This window comes from Myotis yumanensis, unplaced genomic scaffold (assembly GCF_028538775.1).
Source record: "Myotis yumanensis isolate MYYU_CA2020_CCGP unplaced genomic scaffold, mMyoYum1.0.hap1 SCAF_4, whole genome shotgun sequence".
Lineage (NCBI taxonomy): Eukaryota > Metazoa > Chordata > Mammalia > Chiroptera > Vespertilionidae > Myotis > Myotis yumanensis.
In genome coordinates, this window is record NW_027223755.1 from 78,926,168 (window position 1) to 78,949,050 (window position 22,883).

At 43.7% G+C, this 22,883-nt stretch overlaps 1 protein-coding gene across 1 annotated transcript in view; it reads left to right on the plus strand.

The window, feature by feature from the left end:
* Window positions 1-834: 834 nt before the first annotated feature.
* Window positions 835-22,883, plus strand: part of LOC139009456 (zinc finger protein with KRAB and SCAN domains 7-like) — a 51,798-nt gene continuing 29,749 nt past the window's right edge. The window contains exons 1-5 of the mRNA XM_070413749.1: window positions 835-955; window positions 12,369-12,881; window positions 15,508-15,661; window positions 18,047-18,138; window positions 18,416-18,542. Coding sequence (XP_070269850.1) covers window positions 12,456-12,881; window positions 15,508-15,661; window positions 18,047-18,138; window positions 18,416-18,542 — 799 coding nt within the window. The 5' untranslated portion in view covers window positions 835-955; window positions 12,369-12,455. The remainder of the gene's footprint in view (window positions 956-12,368; window positions 12,882-15,507; window positions 15,662-18,046; window positions 18,139-18,415; window positions 18,543-22,883) is intronic.

A 22,883-nucleotide genomic window follows, 5' to 3' on the forward strand; every position in this document is an offset into this window, starting at 1 on the left:
AATAATCTCCCCCAAGCAATTTCAGTCATGCCACCAAGCTTCTGAGTTTAGTCTCTCCATGAACTCGTCTTGGAACGGGTAGAGCAAAGTCGCAACCATGAAAGCCGTGGTCGCCCTTGCACAGAAAGTGGAGCAACTTCTGCCAGGTTAAGGTGAAGGCCATAATTATAGGTTGTAGAGTATCTTGAAGGTAAAAGTGTCTGCTATTACTATGAAAACTCTCTTACTATGAAAACACCCTTACTATGAAAACTGCTATAATAGCATATGCCACATAAACAAAACACAGAACCTTCTAACTAACTTGGTTGTGGAAAGACCTTTGTCCACCCGCCAGGTATTTGAAAATACCAACCACTTAATTGGCAGACATCTCCAGGGGCCACGAGAAGCTACCACGGCAGCTTTGTGAAACCAGCCACCCCTGGCTTCACTTTGATCTTCTCCTGTCTACACCCTTGTTTCAGTTCCTCTGCCACAGACATATAATTAATGCTTGATAATAACTGTAATTATTTACAAGGACTACTCGAGATGGAAGAGAGGAAAAACCGAATTTTCATATGCATTGGCATCTGAGCTGAACAGTCTGTTTATATGTCATAAAGCTTGGACCCCCTTCTCGTTGGTCCCCAGCTTTCACTCGGCGCGCACGAGCTGACCGCAGGAAACTCCAAGCTGGAGGCTTGATCGCCTATCGGAGAACCGGCGTGGAGCCCAGCTACCCAGGGAACCAAGTAGCAAAATCCTCCCGCGCTCCTAGAGAGGACCCGGAAGCTCAGCGCAATCCCGGAAGACGAGGTGCTGACAGACTTCCGGCCTTTGTGACTCATTGTGTCTGTGTCGAGGCGTCGGGAGGGCCTAGCTCCTTGTGCATCGCCCTTCGGCAGGTCTGAGCCCCAGAGTCGGCTCCCCTTTCTCTCCCAGCGCCCCAAGGCCGCTCCCGGGGCTCACGGTGAGACTTGGGCCGGCCTCTGCCGAGGGCGGGCGGGGCCGCAGGGGGTGTGCGTGAGGGTGGGCTCCGCCGCTGCGGCCCGGGGTCCCCTCCAGGCGGCCCTGCCGGAAAGTAAAGAGTTCCCGTCCCCACCCCCCAGGCCCGGCCTTAGGATGTGCCGTCCCCAGGAGCCCGCCCTCCCCTCGGGTCCAGGCGGGGAGGGGGCGAGACCCCAGCGGCCAGGGGAGCTCGGGGGCTGGGGAGAAGCCGGCCGCGGACCCTTTCGGGGCCCCTCGCCCACCGTGTCTACGTGGTGGTTTGACGTTTCGGAGAACAGGGTCGCGAGCGAACCCGCGACTCCAGTCTGATTTTCCTGCTCTCCCTTCGTCATCATTTGGTTTGAGTCCAGTGAGATTTTTTTTTTTCGGGGTCCTTCAGGGGAAAATGCGGCAGGCGAGACATGGGCACGTTTTGAAGTGCAGCCTTCATGTCTCCAGATCACCGCTCCTCACTCCATCCCTCCCTGATCGGTGGTCACAGAGTAGCTGGAGCTTAGTCCAGGGGGTGAAGAAGTGACTCGGCTGTAGGAGAGGTGATAGACATCCCGCTCCTTCCAGCTTTATGGAGTATTTTGGTGGCTTTAGAAATCAGCTGTCAGGAAGATTGGGTGTATTTTTCGGTTCTGGGAAGCTACTCTGCTTAACTTGGCGTGAGTGAGAGTGAAGAGAATTGGTGGAAATTTCACCGTGTCATTAGAAGACTGATTACCTGAGTGACCTTGGATAAGACATTGCGCCAACTCTCAGTTTTGTCATTAATAAAACTAACTAGGTTTTCTTAAAAGATCCAATTTTGGAATTTCAAGTAGTCGATGTAATTGAAAAATTTCAGCGACAGTTCACCCTGACTGCGCTCCCCCTTCTCCTTCCCTCCCTGCAGTGCCTCCAGTACACAATACCATACTGTCATTACAGAGAGTGGCTGTTACATGGCCTGAGACCAAAGAAAGCATTTCTTGTGCAGGCCAGTGCTAGGCAGATTTGGAGGTGGTCCATAAATACTTGTTGAATTGTGGAGAATTAATTGTAACCCGATCAACAAAGCTCTGTGACTGTATGTGCTGGCCAAATGAAATAGCTTTATTACATAGGGAACCGGAAGGACAGTGTGCTCCAGGAGGTTTTTTCCAAGTTGTATTGACCTGAATTGCTATGCTATATTCTTGTTCATTATTTCAGGCAGTTTTCACCAATCTTAAAATACAAACTAGCTACTTAATATCATAGGCTTTTGCTTATTCTCTACTTGATTTAAGCATTTAGATTTTTTTCTAACTTTATATTGCATCTAACTACACAGTGTTAAATCTTACCTTTTCATTTAGAGGTAGTATTGCTGTTCTTTGTGTAGCTAGCTGTCTTTGAAAGGTACCTTTTTTATATTTTAAACGGTTTATAGCTCTGTTTTGAAAAATGAGAGGAGGGCAGTTTGTTTAAACGTTGACGACTGCAATACACCCTGAAAAAAAATAATGGCCTGTTTAAAAAATAACCTGTGGAATAAAGTGAACTTGTAACTCCAAGCCCTTTTTGTAAGAAAATCGTTTGTATTTATCCTTGATGAGAACTAGTTGCTAGGGGTAATCTTATCTAAATCGGATAGAATGTCAGAATGTTCTTCAGCTCAGACCGACCCCAGAGGTAGTATTCTCCTCCCAGTTCCCATCTTCCCCCAATTTAACAGATAAGGATACTGAATGCCAGAGATGAAATAACTCAGGGACTCGTAACTTATTTGTAACAGACTGGAATTCAGGTGTTTCAACCTGTACTGCTTTCACTATGGGATTTCTCCCATTGCTTAATCTTTTAAGTAGGCTGAAAATTGGGAAGTATAAATTACATCTCTTTTTTTTTTCTTTCTTTTTTTATTAAATCTTTATTGTTCAGATTACATTTGTTCCTCTTTTTCCCCCCCCATAACTCCCCTCCTCCCAGTTCCCACCCCACCCTCCGCCCTCACTCCCCACCCACTGTCCTCATCCATAGGTGCACGATTTTTGTCCAATCTCTTCCCGAATCTCCCATTCCCCTTCCCCCCCCCCAAGAATAGTCAGTCCATTCCCTTTCTATGTCCCTGATTCATTATAATCACCAGTTCATTCTGTACATCAGATTATTTATTCACTTGATTCTTAGATTCACTTGTTGATAGATGCATGTTTGTTGTTCACAATTTGTATCTTTTCCTTTTTCTTCTTCCTCTTCTAAAAGGATACCTTTCAGCATTTCGTCTAATACTGGTTTAGTGGTGATGAATTCCTTTAGCTTTTCCTTATCTGTGAAGCTCTTTATCTGACCTTCAATTCTGAATGATAGCTTTGCTGGATAAAGTACTCTTGGTTGTAGGTTCTTGGTATTCAGCACTTTGAATATTTCTTGCCATTCCCTTCTGGCCTGCAAAGTTTCTGTTGAGAAATCAGCTGACAGTCGTATGGGTATTCCCTTGTAGGTAATTGAGTCTCTTTCTCTTGCTGCTTTTAAGATTCTCTCTTTGTCTTTTGCTCTTGGCATTTTAATGATGATGTGTCTTAGTGTGGTCCTCTTTGGATTCCTTTTGTTTGGGGTTCTCTGTGCTTCTTGGACCTGTAAGTCCATTTCTTTCACCAGGTGGGGGAAGTTTTCTGCCATTATTTCTTCAAATAGGTTTTCAATATCTTGCTGTCTCTCATCTTCTGGCACCCCAATAATTCTGACATTAGTGCGCTTGAAGCTGTCCCAGAGGCTCCTTACACTATCTTCGTATTTTCGGATTCTTTTTTCATTTTGCTTTTCTGGTTGGGTGTTTTTTGCTTCTTCGCATTTCAAATCTTTGGCTTGATTCTTGTGCTCCTCTGGTCTGCTATTGGGTATAATATTCTTTATTTGCCAAAACCGGTTTGGCTCAGTGGATAGAGCGTCGGCCTGTGGACTGAAAGGTCCCAGGTTCGATTCCGGTCAAGGGCATGTACCTGGGTTGCGGGCACATCCCCAGTAGGAGATGTGCAGGAGGCAGCTGATCGATGTCTCTCTCTCTCATCGATGTTTCTAACTCTCTATCTCGCTCCCTTCCTCTCTGTAAAAAATCAATAAAATATAAAATATATATATATATATATATTCTTTATTTCAGTCCGTGTATGCTTAATTTCTAGTTGTTTCTTTATCATAGCATCGAGGGTCTCATTAGTTTTTGTGAGGCTCTCCTCAAGTTTATTGCAAGCCCTCAAAATTGCGTTTTTTAGCTCTATATCCTCCATTTCTGTCATGTTTTTTTGTCTCCGCATTTTTTATGCTTTCTTGGTGCACCCCCTTGTGGTCTTTGTGCGCAGTCTTGTTCTAGTTAAGCCTTGATTGTTGTAGTTAATACTAGAGGGATTTGACCACTAGGCCGACTGGCTGTGAGAATCAGCTGTGGGAAAACTTCTGTCCTCTGGAGAGGTGCTAATCTAGCCTTTGCCTGAGGCGATCCGGCAAATGGCTCTGCGCAGGGCTTGGGCGGGGCGGGCTCAACAGGGCGGGCGGAGGGAGCAGTAATGGCTGCTCTCAGTCCCATTCCCAGAGGCTCTGCTTCTCAGAACCCCGGCAGCCACTGCAAACCTCGGAGAGAAAGCTGCCCTCAGGTTCCAACTGATGCCGGACAATCTCGCTTCTCCCGTCTGAGTCTGAGTCCCTAGAGACTCGCCCGGATCTGGAGCCCAGAGTCTGAGACTCCCTCCCGACTGAAAACGACAACTGCGCCCTCAGCCACCAGCCCGCTTTGCACGCGCACCTCCGCACCTTTAAATTTTCCACACTGCGCCTCCTCTGAGCCTCGGCACGCTGCCGTCTTTCCTTCTAGTTGAAGAGTCTCTCCTCAGCCAGCCTTCCTGTGGTTCTGGGTGATGTCCGTTCCGTCCTTTAGTTGTATTTTTGAAGTGGTTGTTTGCGGCAGCAATCTCCGGTGTTTACCTATGCCGCCATCTTGGTCTTCTCCTAAATTACATCTCTTAAGTTTATTGGAAAAAGTTAAAATACTTCTCTAGTGTCTACTAAATGCCAGACACTCTTTTAAGTGCTTTACATATGTTAACTCATTTAATCCTCACAACTCTATGAAGCAAATACTGTTTATCCCCACTATACAAGTGAAGAAACACGCATAGATTAATTTGCTTAAAATCACCGGCTGGTAAGTGGTAGAGCAACTTCATGAAACTTCCAAGTAGCCAATTTGAGGATAACATTTAATTGTGTATGAATGGGCAAAAAAAAAGTAATGTCAATTCAATGAAGTATTTTTTTAAAAAACTAATGCTTGCAAGGAATCTTACTAAGTGGTCTAATAGGTACAAAGAAGCCTACCCTTAACAATAGTCCAGTTGAGGACGGAAGGTGTGGAAAATTACAGAAATAAAAACAGCGCCAGGTAGTTTAGAGGAGAAAAGCTGTGTGCTCACATCATCTGGGAAAACTAAAATAAAACCCAGCCCTCTGCTGTTGTGACTTTTCTCTTGCCCAGAGTGGGAGACAGGGGAGAGGAACTGTTGAAATTGGGGGAAGAGGGAATGTGCCTATGCCCTCATGTCTGTCCCTTTAGTTCTCACTTCTTCAGAGTATCTTCCCGTTAAGTCCCACTGACTCAGACTATCCTACTCTTTAAAACTCTGGCCCAGGTGTGAATACAAATCAAGGTTCCTTTCCTTTATTCTTATTATGGCTAAGACAGTATAGAATTTTCATAAAAAGATTGCTGATTGCTAGGCTAGTTCTGCTCAGTTACCCTGTTGAAGGCCCTACCCACTTGATTTTAGATAATTCCCATTTACATACTCGGTGTCTCCTTAGTTGCACAGCTCTCTAGTGAGAACTGTGGGTGTCAAACGAAGCCCATTCCTGAGTGGTCATCCTTCATAGGCACCTTCAGAATCTGTATGTGCACAGAAGCCCTTCCTCACCCCATGTTGGGACAGAGTGAGTTTGGTATGATGATTAGAGTTGATTTGTTTTTATATACATTTGTATTGATTTCAGAGTAGAGAGAGATAGAAACAGAGAGTCATTGATCAGTTGCCTCCTGCATGCTCCCTACTGGGGATCGAGCCCACAACTAAGGCATGTGCCCTTGACCAGAATCGAACTTGGGACCCTTCAGTCAGCAGGCCAATGCTCTATCCACTGAGCCAAACTGGCTGATGGTTAGAGTTTGAACTGAGGAGTCCCACAGACCTAATTTCAAATTCTGGTTCTCCCTTTCCAATTGCTGTGTGACCTTGGGTATGTTATTTAACAGTAGTTGCCCGGCCAGCATGGCAGTGGTTGAGCATGGACCTATAAACCAGGAGGTTACGGTTTGATTCTCGGTCAGGGCACATGCCCGGGCTGCAGGCTTGATCCCCAGTAGGGAGCATGCAGGAGGCAGCTGATCAATGATTCTCATTGATGTTTCTCAGTGTCTCTCTCTCCCTCTCTCCTTTGCTCTCTGAAATCAATAAAATATATATTTTTAAAAAACAGCAGTAAACCTTAATTTTGTCATTATAAAATGAGATGATAATTGTACCCACCTCCTAAGATTGTTGTGTGAAATGCTTAATATAATACCTAGTATCTAGAAAGCACTCAATAAATATTGGCTCTTACTATTACGCCTACTAGTGGCTTCTTGATTGGACAGCGATGAGGGGAAAGGGCATTTTTGCTTAGATCTGATGATAAGTAGGCATTGAGTATGATGTGAGGAGAGGATGGCAATTAAATTACAAGGCATATTTAGGAAAGACTGAATAAACTCATTTTGCTAGACGGAAAAGTTTCATGCAGAGAGGGGGAGAAATGGTTAGGAAATGAAGCTTAAGGGGAAATGGATCAGGTACTGGAAGTTGTTGACTGCTAGGCTATAAGTTTTAGGAAGAATAATCCAGAGGGTAGGAGGTGGGGGAATCATTGGGAAAAAATGAAGTCAGTGAACCAAAGAGAGGACGCTGGATTTCATGGAACTAGTTAGAAAAATAAGTGAACAAAGAATTGCTTCCCCTGGTGCTTGGAGACTGAATGCATGTAAGAAGAGAGGAGTCAAGCAAGGTGAGATTCTGAGCCCGAGTGATTGAGATATTAGTAGAATATATGATCATAATTGCCACTAAAGACAATATGAAGATGGCAGGAGGAGCTGTAATAGCTTGAGTAGTTCTTATTTCGTCTATTCAGCTTAACAGAATTCAACTCTGCCAGGTGCATGAGGAGATGAGTACAAAGAAGATAAGACTCCCTCTCCTGAGGAGCTTAAATTTTAGTTGGGAAGTGGAGATAGGAACTGCAACCCAATAATGATAATACAAGGAGAAAATAAGTAAGTGCCTTGAATAATAACAAAGAAAGTACTAAGGATGTTCAAAGGAGGAAGATATTTAATCTTGCAAGGTGCATAAAAATTTGACCAATAAAGTTGATATGGTAGGAAATTAAAAATCACACCTATGCTTAGGGGACATTAATGGGCCAAACAGGCTGAAATATAGGGGATCACTACTAAGAAAAGTAGTAAGGTAAGATAGAAAAGTAGCCGAAACCGGTTTGGCTCAGTGGATAGAGCGTCGGCCTGCGGACTGAAAGGTCCCGGGTTCGATTCCGGTCAAGGGCATGTACCTGGGTTGCGGGTACATCCCCAGTGGGAGATGTGCAGGAGGCAGCTGATCGATGTTTCTCTCTCATCAATGTTTCTAACTCTCTGTCTCTCTCCCTTCCTCTCTGTAAAAAAATCAATAAAAAATATATTTTAAAAAAAAAAAAGAAAGAAAAGTACAATGTGGTGTATTTGAGGGGAAGGAGGTAATGATCAGAAGCATACTCTGGCAGTACTGTGTTGGTCTTGGTATGTTCAAATTGGAACAGGGAGAAATTGAAGCTAGAGAAACTATGGGGCTATGGCACTAGACTAGGTAGGAGATATAGAGCTTGAATTAGGATGGTGGAAAATAATTGTAAGAGATATATAGCAGGAAGATATTCTTTCTTTTGACTTTTCAGAATAAAAAGAAAGAAACTAAGACTTAAAGGAATTCTTTATCCTCCAATTGGGTTAAGCTAGCCAAAGGGATAATCTCTTGAACTACTTACTCTCTGCCTTTTCCTATAGCAGTCTTTTGGGGTCTTGGCTATTCTGATGCCCCCAGCTCCCAGGGGGGTGGGCCTCTTCCTGGAAGCTGCCTTGTTAATGCATCAGTTAAGTTACTTCTCAGGGCTCAATTGCACTCCTGCTGAAACCTCGTTAGAACAGTTAGCACATTCTACTTTGTACTGTAATTATTTGTGTAAAAAGAGGACTAGTGCTTCTCATCCTTCTATTCAGTTTAATAGGACACCTTGAATATTGCGGATAGGCAGAAATGTTTCGGAAACTGAGTAATTATAGCTCTAAGGACTTTATTGGGAAAACTGCTCCGAAGTTGAAAAACAAAATATTTACTACAGCAAGGAGGGTGAGGTACAGAACAGGTCTGAAGGTATTAAAGGGAAGGGCTAGAAGAAGGGAAGGTTTACAATAGGACTTTTTACTAGTTTAATGTCATTGGAGAAATGACTTAGTTCTCCCACTTCCTTTAAATAGAAAGCCTTTTTAAAAAATATATATTTTATTGATTTTTTACAGAGAGGAAGGGAGAGGGATAGAGAGTTAGAAACATCAATGAGAGAGAAACATCAATCAGCTGCCTCCTGCACACCCCCCACTGGGCATTTTAGCTTAGATCTGATGATAAGTAGGCCCACAACCAAGGTACATGCCCTTGACCGGAATCGAACCCGGGACCCTTGAGTCCGCAGGCTGACGCTCTATCCACTGAGCCAAACCGGTTAGAGCTAGAAAGCCTTTTTTAAATGTAATATTCTTTTTTCTTCTTCTTGTAATATTCTTTATTGTTATTATAGACTGCTAGTTTAATAAGGATCTCTGTTTTTCATTAAGGACCAAAAAATGAGAAACACTAATCTTGTGATCTCGGATTAAAATCATGTTCTTTGTGATTAGAGCAGTCATCTCCAAACTTTTATGATCACACATTCCTACCAATTAAAAACTAAAAATTATATACATGTACTATTACACCAATATTTTGTATAATTAAAAATACATTAAATAGTGCTCTTTAAAAATAACTTGCGCTTTAGATGTACCTTTGCTACAAAAATTACTAATAATTTTTTAATGAGAGCCATGTAATTTAAAATCCTTCATTAAACAGCCCCGGTGTGTGTGGTAGGGACAACCCCGGTGAGGTTGAAACGGCCCCCGTGAGGTAGGGACGACCCTGGTGAGGTTGAAACAGCCCCCGTGAGGTAGGGACGACCCCAGTCAGGTCAAAACGGCCCCGGTGTGGTAGGGACAACCCCGGTCAGGTTGAAACAGCCCCGGTGTGGTAGGGACAACCCCGGTGAGGTTGAAACGGCCCCCGTGAGGTTGAAACGGCCCCCGTGAGGTAGGGACGACCCCGGTCAGGTCGAAACGGCCCCGGTGTGGTAGGGACAACCCCGGTCAAGTTGAAACGGCCCCGGTGTGGTAGGGACGACCCCAGTGAGGTTGAAACAGCCCCCGTGAGGTAGGGACGACCCCGGTGAGGTTGAAACAGCCCCCGTGAGGTAGGGACGACCCCAGTCAGGTCGAAACGGCCCCGGTGTGGTAGGGACAACCCCGGTCAGGTTGAAACAGCCCCGGTGTGGTAGGGACAACCCCGGTGAGGTTGAAACGGCCCCCGTGAGGTTGAAACGGCCCCCGTGAGGTAGGGACGACCCCGGTCAGGTCGAAACGGCCCCGGTGTGGTAGGGACAACTCCGGTCAAGTTGAAACGGCCCCGGTGTGGTAGGGACGACCCCAGTGAGGTTGAAACAGCCCCCGTGAGGTAGGGACGACCCTGGTCAGGTCAAAACGGCCCCCGTGTGGTAGGGACAACCCCGGTCAGGTTGAAACAGCCCCGGTGTGGTAGGGATGACCCTGGTCAGGTTGAAACGGCCCCCGTGAGGTAGGGACGACCCTGGTCAGGTCGAAACGGCCCCGGTGTGGTAGGGACAACCCCGGTCAGGTTGAAACGGCCCCGGTGTGGTAGGGACGACCCCGGTGAGGTTGAAACGGCCCCCGTGAGGTAGGGACGACCCCAGTGAGGTTGAAACGGCCCCCGTGAGGTAGGGACGGCCCCGGTGAGGTTGAAACGGCCCTGGTGAGGCTCAGACGGCCCTGGTGAGGTTGAGACTACTCCAGTGAGGTTGGGACAAATAAAGGGGACCAGTATGGACTGATGAACAGGGGTAGATACAGAAGCAGAGCAACATTGAACAGAATGTTAAACTACAGTGGGAAGCCTGGGGAGGGTTGGGGGGCGGGATTAAGAGACCAACTGAAGGACTTATATGCATGCATATAAGATTAACCAATGGACACAAGACACGGGGCGGGGGGGGGCAGGGGGTAGGGGCCGGGGGAATGTCAAGGGGGGGAATAAAGGAGACATATGTAATACTCTTTGTAATACTTTAAGAAATAAAAATTATTAAAATAAAAAAATAAATAAATAAAATAAAATCCTTCATTAGTTTTCAACTCTTGGCTTAAATAATTGTGATACAGAAATTGGATGCTGTCTCTAAAACTTGAATTTGATGCTTACTTATGATGGTTGTAGAGGTGAAAAAGATACTTCACAAAGATTTGTCAATTCAGATGGAAGGAACATATTGTCAACTGACTGTTTAGTAATATGCCCACCAACCGTGCTAAATTTTTGTTGTTGAAATTCAGCTAGTACTTTTCCATTTTCCATGACCTTAAATCATCTGTTCCTACAAACTAATCAAAGGTTTTTTATATTTTTAACAAACAGGTTTAAGACCTACTAAAATTCCTCATTTGGGACATTTTTAAACAGATTAGAAAATATTTCCAAGTTTTTTAAATGACTAGGTAATAAGGATAATTAGTCATTTATGGCTGTTAAAATTACATAACAATGTATGTTTTCCAGCATACATCTGTCCTCATAGTAGTTCTTTCCTTACACCCTTTTTTTTAAGCAGCTGTTTTCTCACTGATTGGTTAACTCCTTGTTTGATTTAGATCGACATTGGTTTTTACCTCCTCATCTAGCTGAGTAAAACCTTGCTCTAAATAGAAACTTCAGCTGTGCCATTTTCTTGTTTATGTGTGTTTGCATCATTTGTATTTCTCATAATTGTAGTTTCTCTGTAAGAACCTTTAAAGCTGCTTCTCTCTTTTTTGAGATATAATTGACATATAACATCATATTAGTTTCAAATGTACAACATAAAGACTCAGTATTTGTATTTATTGTGAAATGACCACCACAGTAAGTCTCGTTAACATCTGTTCACCATAATTAAACAAAAATTTTATTGTAATGAGGATTTTTAAGATCTACTCTCAGCAACTTTCAAATATGCAATACAGTATTACTAACTGTAGTCACCATGCTGTACATTACACCCCCAGTTCTGGTTATTTAATTTATAACCAGAACTTTGTACTGTTTGACCCCTTCACACACTTCCCAAGTCCCCATGCTTGTCTCTTTTAAGCTAGGTAAAATAATCCATTATTCTACGGACTGATGTCAGGTAAACGGGGAAAAATCACAATATCTAAAAGTGAGCAAGTAAATGAGGGCACCTTAACAGCCCTCTGTGTTGGAGGACGAAGGCTCCCACTCTTCCCTGTAGAATGACCACACGGTACCCCCCAAAAAACAATAGAAACAGTTGGATGGTGGATTAGCAATTCTGGGGCTTCGGATTTGGTGTGACTGTTGACTCCACTAGGTAGGTAGCTACTGCTGAGCAAATTAGTTAAATTATCTGAGCCTGAGCCATGTCATCTGTAAATGGTACTAGCAGTTGTTCCTACCTGGTAGGATTGCTGTGGGATGAAATAAGACTGTGTGTGGCCCAGCCAGCATGGCTCAGTGGTTGAACCAGGAGGTCACAGTTCAATTTCCGGTCAGGGTGCATGCCTGGGTTGTGGGCTCGATCCCTAGTGTGGGCATGCAGGAGGCAGCCAATCAGTGATTCTCTCTCATCATTGATGTTTCTATCTCCCTCTCTTCCTCTCTGAAATCAACAAAAATAAAAAATGAAAAAAGATTATATGTGTACTGCTTGAAGTCTCTTGCCTGTACCCTGTTGACATTCAGCTCTCACTGGGTTAAGCACTGTAAAGGTATGATGTCATAACCTGCTGTTCTCCTGGAGATAAGATGCTTAGGGTGGAATTTGCCCATTGGAGACAAATCTTAATGTATAAAGTGGTAGTCAAAACAGTGTGGCTCTGGAGGCTTTTTTCGTGCCTTGAATGAAGTGTTAGTAGCACAGGCCACTTTTCATAAAGATACTAATCACTTTTTTTAATACTTCAGGAATCATACAGAAACAGATATCAGAGAACATTTTCAAGGACAGAAAGGGCAGACTTTATTTGGATCAAGTCAGTTCTCTGAGCCTGAATGATGACTGCTGAATCAAGGGAAGCTACTGGTCTGTCCCCCCAGGCTGCCCAAGAGAAGGATGGTATCGTAATAGTGAAGGTAGAAGAGGAAGATGAGGAAGAACACATGTGGGGGCAGGATTCCAGCCTGCAGGAGACTCCTCCTCCTGACCCAGAGATCTTCCGCCAACGTTTCAGGCACTTCTGTTATCAGAACACTTTTGGGCCTCGAGAGGCTCTGAGTCGACTGAAGGAACTTTGTCATCAGTGGCTTCGACCAGAGATAAACACCAAGGAGCAGATTCTGGAGCTGCTGGTGCTAGAGCAGTTTCTTTCCATCCTGCCCAAGGAGCTTCAAGCCTGGCTGCAGGAATACCGTCCCGATAGTGGGGAGGAGGCTGTGACCCTTCTGGAAGATTTGGAGCTTGATTTATCAGGACAGCAGGTGAGAAGAGGTGAAACTTAGGTGTGAGGAACACATGGACTTTGAGACTGGAGCAAAGAGAAAGTTACTGATTTAAAGCTAATAGTAGTAGTCTTAGTATTAGACTAGTATTAGTGTTAATATACTAGGGGCCCAGCGTGCGAAATTGCATGAGACCCAGGACCCAGAGTCTCGCTGCTCGGCGGGACCCAGAAAGAGTCCTGCGGCCGCCGCTGCGGGAGGCAGAACTCAGAAACCCATCCGCCGCCCCATGGGACCCAGAACCCCACCCGCGCCTCTGGTCAAGTCCTCCAGAGTCAAGTCCCCGCCCACCTGGGCACACCTCGCCACACATGCAGCCCCTCCCACCCGCACACACAGGCTCCTACTGATCGGTCATTATGGCATGATGGCGTGATAACTATAGGCTTTTATATAATAGACTAGAGGCCCGGTGCACAAAAATTTGTGCACTCGGGGGGAAGCGGGGGTTCCTCAGCCCGGCCTGTGCCCTCTTGCAGTCTGGGACCCCTCGGGAGATAACAACCTGCTGGCTTAGGCCTGCTCCTGGGTGGCAGAGGGCAAGCCCAATCACTAGGTGCAGCCCCTGGTCAGGCTCAGAGCAGGGCTGATTGGGGAGTTGGAGCGCCGCCCCCTGTCATGCACAGAGCAAGGCGGATTGGGAGGTTGCGATGCCACCCTCAGTCACGCTCAGGGTAGGGCTGATTGGGGGGTTGGGGCATCGCCCCCTATCACACTCAAGGCAGGGTCGATGGGGAGGTTGCAGGGCCACCCCCTGTGACACACAGAGCAGGGCCGATCAGAGGCGTTGGGGCTCCGTACCCTGTCACACACACAGCAGGGCGGATCGGGGGTTGGGGCGCCGCCACTGTCACACTCAGGGCAGGGCCGATGGGGAGGTTATGGCTCTACCCTGTCACACACAGAGCAGGGCCCGTGGGGGGGGTGGGGGTTGGGGCATCACCCTCTATCACCCACAGAGCAGGGCTGATCAGGGGGTTGGGGCGCTGCACCCTGACACACTCAGGGCAGGGCCGATAGAGAGGTTATGGCTCTACCCTGTCACACACACAGCAGGGCCGGGGGCGGGGGGGTGGTTGGGGCGCCACCCTCTATCACCCACAGAGCAGGGCTGATCAGGGGGTTGGGGCGCTGCACCCTGACACACTCAGGGCAGGGCCGATAGAGAGGTTATGGCTCTACCCTGTCACACACAGAGCAGGGTGGGGGGGGGGGGGCGTTGGGGCGCCGCACCCTGTAACACACAGAGCCACAGGGCGATTAGGGGGTTTGGGCTCTGCCCCCTGTCACGCTGATCCGGTGCCAGGAGGCCTCGCGGCTCCGCTGATCCCAGTGCTGGGAGGCATATTACCCTTTTACTATATAGGATAGAGGCCTGGGGGCCGGCTGGTTTGCCCTGAAGGGTGTCCTGGATCAGGGTGGGGGTCCCCACTGGGGTGCCTGGCCAGTCTGGGTGAGGAGCTGAGGGCTGCTTTCAGGCTGGCAATTGTCTGAGGCTCCCAACCACTCCTTGTTTTCTTTTTTTTTTTTATTCTGGGCCAACTTTAGCTCTGGCTCTAGCTCTGAGGCTTCCGCTGCTATAATTGAAACAATGTATAACTCTAGCTCTGAGATCCCGGCTGGCTGAAAGCTGGTTTCTGGTGTTTTGTTTAGCTTCTATATTTGTTACATAGTTGCTTAGAGTTGTAGCTCAGAGGCCGGCAAGTCAAGCGGGGAACTTTCAGTCTGCAGTCCCTGGAGCAAGCAAGCCTCATGTTCGCTTCCAGCTGCCTGGCTGCCAGCTGCCATCTTGGCTGACAGTTAATTTGCATAAGGATATGCTGATTAGCCAATGGGAAGGGTAGCGGTCGTATGCTAATTACCATGTTTCTCTTTTATTAGTGTAGACTAGAGGCCCAGTGCACAAAAATTTGTGCACTCGGGGGGGGGGGGGTCCCTCAGCTCGGCCTATGCCCTCTTGCAGTCTGCAACCCCTCGGAGGATGTCGACCTGCTGGCTTAGGGCCACTCCCTGGGGGATTGAGCCCAAGCTGGCAGTCAGACATCCCTCTGGCAGCCTGTCAGCCCTCAGGGGATGTCCACTTGCCAGCAGGGAGCAGACCTAAGCTGCAGTCGGACATCCTTAGAGCTGCTGAGGAGGCGGGAGAGGCTCCCGCCACCACCACTGTATTGGCAGCCGTCAGCCTGGCTTGTGGCTGAGCAGAGTTCCCCCTGTGGGAGCACATTGACCACCAGGGGGCAGCTCCTGCATTGAGCGTCTGCCCCCTGGTGGTCAGTGTGTGTCATAGTGACCAGTCATTCCCAGTCGTTCTGCTGTTAGGGTCAGTTTGCATATTATCCTTTTATTATATAGGATAAGATACTACTTATATAATATATATAATAGGTATATATATCATGTCATATATATAAAATAAACTAATATACAGGCTACTAATATAAGCTTGTTTAGTAGTCTGTAGTGGTTATTCTCCTTGTTTTGCTTGAATATTAAAAAGTATTCTGGCCTTATCTCCCTTACATCCTGGTATACTTATGTTCTTTTTGCTCATTTAAAGTATTCATTAAAAAGTGATTTACCCTCAGAACTACCTGTTTATTCTCAGGTCCCAGGTCAAGTGCATGGACCTGAGATGCTCGCAAGGGGGATGGTGCCTCTGGATCCTATTCAGGAGTCCTCGAGCTTTGACCTTCATCATGAGGCCACCCAGTCCCATTTCAAGCATTCATCTCGGAAACCCCGCCTCTTACAATCACGGGGTAAGAAACTAGGTTTCTTATGGGGAAAAGAAGCAAACTATTCAGGATGGCTGTGTCCTCTCTGTGTTGCTAAGTGCCTGTAATAAAGAAGCATGTTTTTATTATTATACATTATTGTTATTACTAAATATTAGGGGAAATACAATTTACAGACTAATCCCAGGAGTTAAATAATGTTACTAGGGAAGTAGATGAAATGTGCATAATGAACTTGGGTAGATATTACGTTGCTTCTTGAATTGTTAGCATTCTGATGTCTAACAGATTTTTTCTTACTGGAAAGTGCTGGGAAGAGATAGTATACTTTCAGCCTGGTTTTAAAACACTATAGTACATCATAAATTATTTTATAAAGAGTCAATTTTAAAATGCATTTCATTTAAAAAATGTATAAAAACATTGTATACATTACTCTTTCTAGGTTACTTTCAGAATTTTCAAACAATAGGAAAAGATGGAAAACATTTATTTTTCGTGGAGAAACATGAGGAAAAGCATCATTTCAGGGTCATATAAATAAAAATTATTTTAATTATTAGAGCTTAAATAATTTTTTTTATGCATTCTGGAGGGTAGCCAGCATTCATATGCTGGAGAAGTCCGTGTAAACCAATACACTGTGATATTTAACCTACCACTGTCCACCTATGACCTTCTAGGGCCATGGTCGGCAAACTGCGATTAGCGAGCCACATGTGGCTCTTTGACCCCTTGAGTGTGGCTCTTCCTAAACCTTAGGAGTACCCTAATTAAGTTAATAACAATGTACCTACCTATATAGTTTAAGTTTAAAAAATTTGGCTCTCAAAAGAAATTTCAATTGTTGTACTGTTGATATTTGGCTCTGTTGACTAATGAGTTTGCTGACCACTGTTCTAGGGTATATAAGGTCTCCACACTATACAGGGGGCGAAATCAGGAAATTGAAGAGGGTAGTCATGATTTTAAGTTCCAAATCAGACCTTCAGGCTACCAGAGCAACAGTGTTAGAGACCCTGGTACATCCAGTTGTTTTTTAGTAAATAGTTCTTTAACAAATTGAGGCATATACATTTATTCTCAATTTCTTCTTTGTGCTCTTCATCTTCCAGAGTGTTTCCTAGCTCCTGGAAGGCTATAGTGCTAGTTATTTAATCTTTCATACATATTGCTTTAGCTTTATTATTGTACCTCCTGAAAACAAGTTTAATAATTCAGTTTCAAATTCATTTCTCTAATATTACTTGGCAAGGGAGGATTTTAATATTGCAGTTTAAAATTTTTCTAATTGTTTTTACTCATTGCAGTTTGTATATGACATATTAAATATCTTTTATTAGATGAATGTCAACCCCTACCTTTATATACTTATAATTGTCTCATTAACGTTTGAACCCTATCTGTATTTTATCAAAAAACTGGATAAGTGAGGGGAAAATGTAGAGGGACAAAAAATGGCAAAACTTACCCAGAAGTAGGAAGCCCCTTCCTACCTTGTGTTTTTTTTTACAACTAAATGGGATTCTGATATCCTGTTATTTGTTCCTTGGACTGGAGAAAATAAAAAAAATAAAAAAATAAATTATTTAATAGATATTTATTGATTTCAGAGAGGAAAGGAGAGGGAGAGAGAGCTAGAAACATCAATGATGTCCAGCCGGTGTGGCTCAGTGGATAGAGCATCAGCCTACGGACTGAAGGGGCCCGGGTTCGATTCCCGGTCAGGGCACATGCCCAGGTTGCAGGCTCCATCCCCAGTGTGGGGTGTGCAGGAAGCAGCCAATCAGTGATTCTCTCTCATCAATGAAGTTTTTATCTCTCTCCCCTTCTCCCTTCCTCTCAAATTAATAAAAATATATTAAAAAGAAAAGAAAAACGTCAATGATGAGAGAGAATCGTTGATCAGTTGCCTCCTGCCACCCATACTGGGCACCAAGCCCACAACCCAGACATGTGCCCTGACTGGAAATTGAACCGTGACCTCCTGGTTCATAAGTTGACACTCAACCACTGAGCCATGCCGGCTAGCTGAGAAAATGAAATTTTGAGCTAGGCTTGAATCATGGGCTAAATGTTATTCAGTTCTGTAGCTGAGAGTAGGAACCTGGATTCTAGATCTGGCTCTGACATTCATAATTGTGTGACTTTAGACAAGTTATTTGACCTCTCAGGGCCCCAGTTTCCCCTTCTTTAAAACATAGGGTTGGACCAAGTGATTTTAAGGTTCCTTTTACATTATTCCTTATCCAGCTTAAGAGTAGAAGTCTTGAGAAAACAGAAGTCATGCTTTTTCTTTTTTAATTCTCTATTCTATAGTTGAACATTGAACATGCTGGTGCAGGAAAAAGAGAGCCCTGGGCCCAGAGCAGAGCTGGTTTTACTCATAGCTCCTTTTTCCTCCCTCAGCTCTCCCTGCCACCCACGTTCCTGCCCCTCATCACGAGGGGAGTCCCAGAGACCAAACAATGGCTTCTGCACTATTCACGGCAGATTCCCAGGTGAGCCATGGGCCCCTCTGCCCTCCTCTGAGACCCTCATATCTGCCTCTCTTCCTGGAGATCTTTATAACAGTCTCCACCCAGGACACTCAATTCTTGATGTCCTGCCCACAGAGTAGACCCACTCACCCCTCAATCCACCAGAGCCTGGCACCGTCACCTTTTCTTTCCCAGCACCCTGTAGGTTTGTAGTCAATTCTGTCCCTAACTCCAGGTTTGGGTAGTGGGTTTATCCCTGAGCTTTGGGGGAACTGAGTGTGGGGATCTCATATTTCAGGCGATGGTGAAGATCGAGGACATGGCTGTGTCCCTCATCCTGGAGGAGTGGGGATGTCAGAACCTGGCTCGGAGGAATCTCAATAGGGACAACAGGCAGGAGAATTATGGGAACGTGTTTTCCCAGGGTAAGAATAATGCAGGATTATTTTCTGATAAGATTGTTTTGCCTCTCTTTGTTAGTTGTGGGATCTCTGACATGTTCAATTGAGTGTTGACAAGGATTTAGAGACTACTGAGCCCATTTCTTCAGACCAGGTAGAGAATGGGAACATTTATGTTCATTTAACTCCAAAGCCTGGTACTGTGACTGACTCCCTGATTACAAGTAGATTTTATTTTTTATTTATTTTTTTACCTCTACGTCATTTTTGCTGTTTGAAATCAGAAATATTCTTGTGTTCTGAGTCCTCACTTCTTCCATCACTTTGTTACCTGGGAGGATTTTGCTCCACTTCCTTGTGGGTTACAACTTAGGTACCTCTATTGGGGGAGCATCTGTATTTTCTAGTGTAGAGGGCCAAGTGAGAACTGATCATTGGTTCTAATCCTAACTTGGGACCATGTTCCTAAACCTACCAAGCAAGCATCCTTCTGTGGGCTTTCTGTCTTCTTTATCCTGTGAACCATGCTCTGTGACAGCTTTGCATAATTCTATGAACTTACATCTATACCTCACTTTTGATCACAGTTCCCAATTTCCAAACCTAATAGTAATCTATGAAGAGCTCTGGTCCCTAGGTAAATAGCAGGGGTGGGGAACTGTTTTTCTGCCAAGGGCAATTTGGATGTTTATAACATGATTTGCAGGCCATACAAAATTACCAACTTAAAAGTTAGCTTGCTATATTTGGTCAAACATTTCATTAACTCACCCCTAATGCCTTGGCAGGGCCAGATCAAATGATTTTCTAGGCCTTAGATGGCCCATGGGTTGGACGTTCCCCACTCCTACTGTATAGTAAAGACAAAGAAGTTCTAAGGCATCAATCAATATAAGACAAAGAGACACAGTTGACATACATTCCCATTTGTCTCTGCTGAGAGACAGGACTGCAGAAGAGCTCTCAAATAATTCCTATCATAGGAAGTCCACGTGAGGCTTCTACCCGGGGAGGGTAAATGAGGGGAAACTTCATAAAGAAAGGATGTTACTATGAAACCTAAACTTTTGCTTTGAACCATCAGGAAAAATGGGTTTATGGTTTCTTGGTACTTACTCTTTGGATTAGGTGAAAATTAAGGCAAAGAACTGATCCATGTTTATAAGCTGGATATTACCTATTCCAAGATAACTTTTTTTAAAAATTGGGTTCAATCCAGATAGTTGAGGACCTTGGCTTGGAATTCAAAAGAAGTAGTCAATTTCCTCTTTCTTATGATTGGTTTAGTATTTATGGCAATTTCCTCACTGAAGTCAGGAGTTAAATATTATTCGGCTCTCTCAGGAGTTGCATTCAAGGGCCTGTCTGGGATAGTACAGACCTTCTTGGACAAGTTTCTTAAGGCCAAATAAAAAAATAGAGTTGGGATATATATAAACATATATAAGATATACCTTTATTGAACAATTTTTAATCTCTACTTAAAACAAAATGAATACAGCAGTCTACAATAAGAATATTCCAATGTCCTCATATGCTGATTGCTAAAGTGAGAGGATCAGCCCTGCATTAATAAAGTTTTGTCGTCTTCTGGTGTCTCCTTCATGGGTATCTCTAGAATTATTTTTATTTTCTCTTCTATTCTCTTTCAGTGAAGGTTTTAATTATGTTTACCAATGCCCCAACCAACTTCTTCACCTTCATCTCTGTCTGCTCTATGCTGTTCTCCCTGATGGAGAGAAACTTATTTCCTGTGTCTGAATGTCCTTATAACCTGCCAAGTTCAGAGTTCCTTGTTTTGCCCATTAACCATCTCTTTGTTGATAAAAAATTTCATAGAATGGAGACGTTTTCACTTTCCTTTATTAACCATTTGAGTCCCAGGGGGTATTGAAAAAACACTGTTGAAGAATCCCAAACAGCGCAACCGCGCTTTCTCTAAATGAGTATGAAAAGACCCAAACAGCGTGATAGCGCTTGTTTTATTTTATGTCGAGAAATACCAAGCAGCGCGATAGGGCTTTGTTTCTTTTACATCGATGAATCCCAATCGGAGCAATAGCTCTTCTTGCATGTGTTAGGTAATGTGATTCTCGTCTTTTTCTCATCGCTCCGTCACATTTATTGCAGTTTGCAAAGTGATCGGACGTATTCGTCCGTAAGTGTTTTTCATTGTTAATAATTGTGTATTTCAAAATGATTAGACGAAGCAACGCAAAAGGTAAGTATCAAATTAATCTAGATTTACTGTTTAACTTTTCTAAATTTGGTGTATCCCCAAAAAGGTACAATGAATCGAAAAAGAAATTCTATGAGCATAATCACAAATCCATGTGATCATATTATTGACGACGATGACGACTACATTGTTCCTGTGAAACGCAAAAGACAACGCATTTTGAGTTCCTCAGAGAATAGTGATAGTGATTTATCGCATCAATGTCCACTGAGCAGTCCACGTGTTGCTGAAGAGGTTCCTAATCAACGTGATTCTCTCAAGCATAGCGAAGAATCTGGCTCGCGATGTAACTTCTCCAGCCAGAGTAAACCCATTGAATACTTTGAACTATTCTTTGATTCGACACTATGGTCACTCATAGTTGAAGAAACTAATAAATATGCGGAGTATTCAACACATTTACCTAGAGAATTAGAGTCATTTGAAACAGAGGTTTGGACTCCAGTTACCATTTTAGAGATGAAGGCATTTACAGCGGTGCTATTGGAAATGGGAATTACTAGAAAACGCACTATACGTTCGTATTGGTCCGAAAATTCACGTAACATACCGTGGTTTCGAAGAATGTTCTCTCGAAATAGATTTCAACAAATTTTGAAATACTTTCACTTAATTGATAACCATTTATGTTTTCCACCTGGCCACGAGAAATACGATCCCTGTGCAAAATTTCAGCCGCTTGTTGAGCACGCCAATAAAGTATTCAAACTACATTATAAACCACACAAAGAATTATCCATTGATGAGTCGTTAGTTGGGACGCTGTGCCATTCTAGCATAACGCAATACTTGCCGAATAAAAAGCATCATCGTTGGGGAATAAAATTTTGGATGCTGTGTGATTCCGTTTCAAAATATTGTTTGGCGTTTTCTTGCTATAAAGGTGCAAAAGAAACAACTAGTAGTGATAGAAAAAAGTTTGGTCTTGGATATGATGTTGTGGTAAATTTACTGAAAGATAGTAATTGTTTGAATAAGGGGCACCACCTTTTTATCGACAATTTTTTTACTAGCGTAGAATTAGCTAGATATTTATATTCTATGGATACCTATTTAACTGGAACCATTAGAAGGAATAAGAAATGTATTCCCGATAACTTGAAACAAACTAATGTAAACGAGGTTAAATATTTTCGAAACAATGAAGTATTGTTCTGTGCGTATCGCGAAAAAAAAAATGTAAAAAATCCTGTATTATTAATTTCAACGAAAGCAGAAGAGCAAGATGTGACTATAACAAAAAATCGACATGGCAGAGAAATACGTTCGACAAAACCCGCTATGATTCAATCTTACAATGCCTTCATGGGCAGTGTCGATGAATCGGATAAAATGCTGTATACCTATCTCGATGAACGAAGATCAGTTAAATATTGGAAAAAGGTAGCCTTTAACATAATCAACCGCATGGTTTTAAATGCATACATAATCTACAAGGAAACAGTTAAGAGTAAAGCAATATCTCGGTTAGATTTTATGTCCAGTATTATTTTTGAAATTGAGTGTCAGTGGATGAACGAAAAGCAAGCACATAGTTATGTAAAGGAAAAACCATTTGGTTTAGTAAAGTTACCACAACGCAACTTGCGACAGTGCGTAGTCTGCAGCACCAAAAATGCAATAAAAAGATCACATTTAATTTGCGTGCAATGTAAAAAAGGAGTTCATCCAATATGTTTTGATAAACACCGATGTTACAAATTATAAGTGTTACTCTCCATTTAAATTTTTTGTTCATAACACAAAAATATTGTTAATTTGTAATTCGTTATTTTATAAAATATATCTGTATTATTACATGCGTCCTGTAAATTTATAAATATTTCAAGTTTTGTTCGATAAAATTATTGAGAAGATAACAATGAAATAAAAATTTTTTTTTAAATATATTTTGATTTTTTTTTACAGAGAGGAAGGGAGAGAGATAGAGAGTTAGAAACATTGATGAGAGAGAAACATCGATCAGCTGCCTCCTGCACATCTCCTACTGGGGATGTGCCCGCAACCCAGGTACATTCCCTTGACCGGAATCGAACCTGGGACCTTTCAGTCCGCAGGCTGACGCTCTATCAACTGAGCCAAACCGGTTTCGGCTGAAATAAAAATTTTTATTTTGTAATGTATTA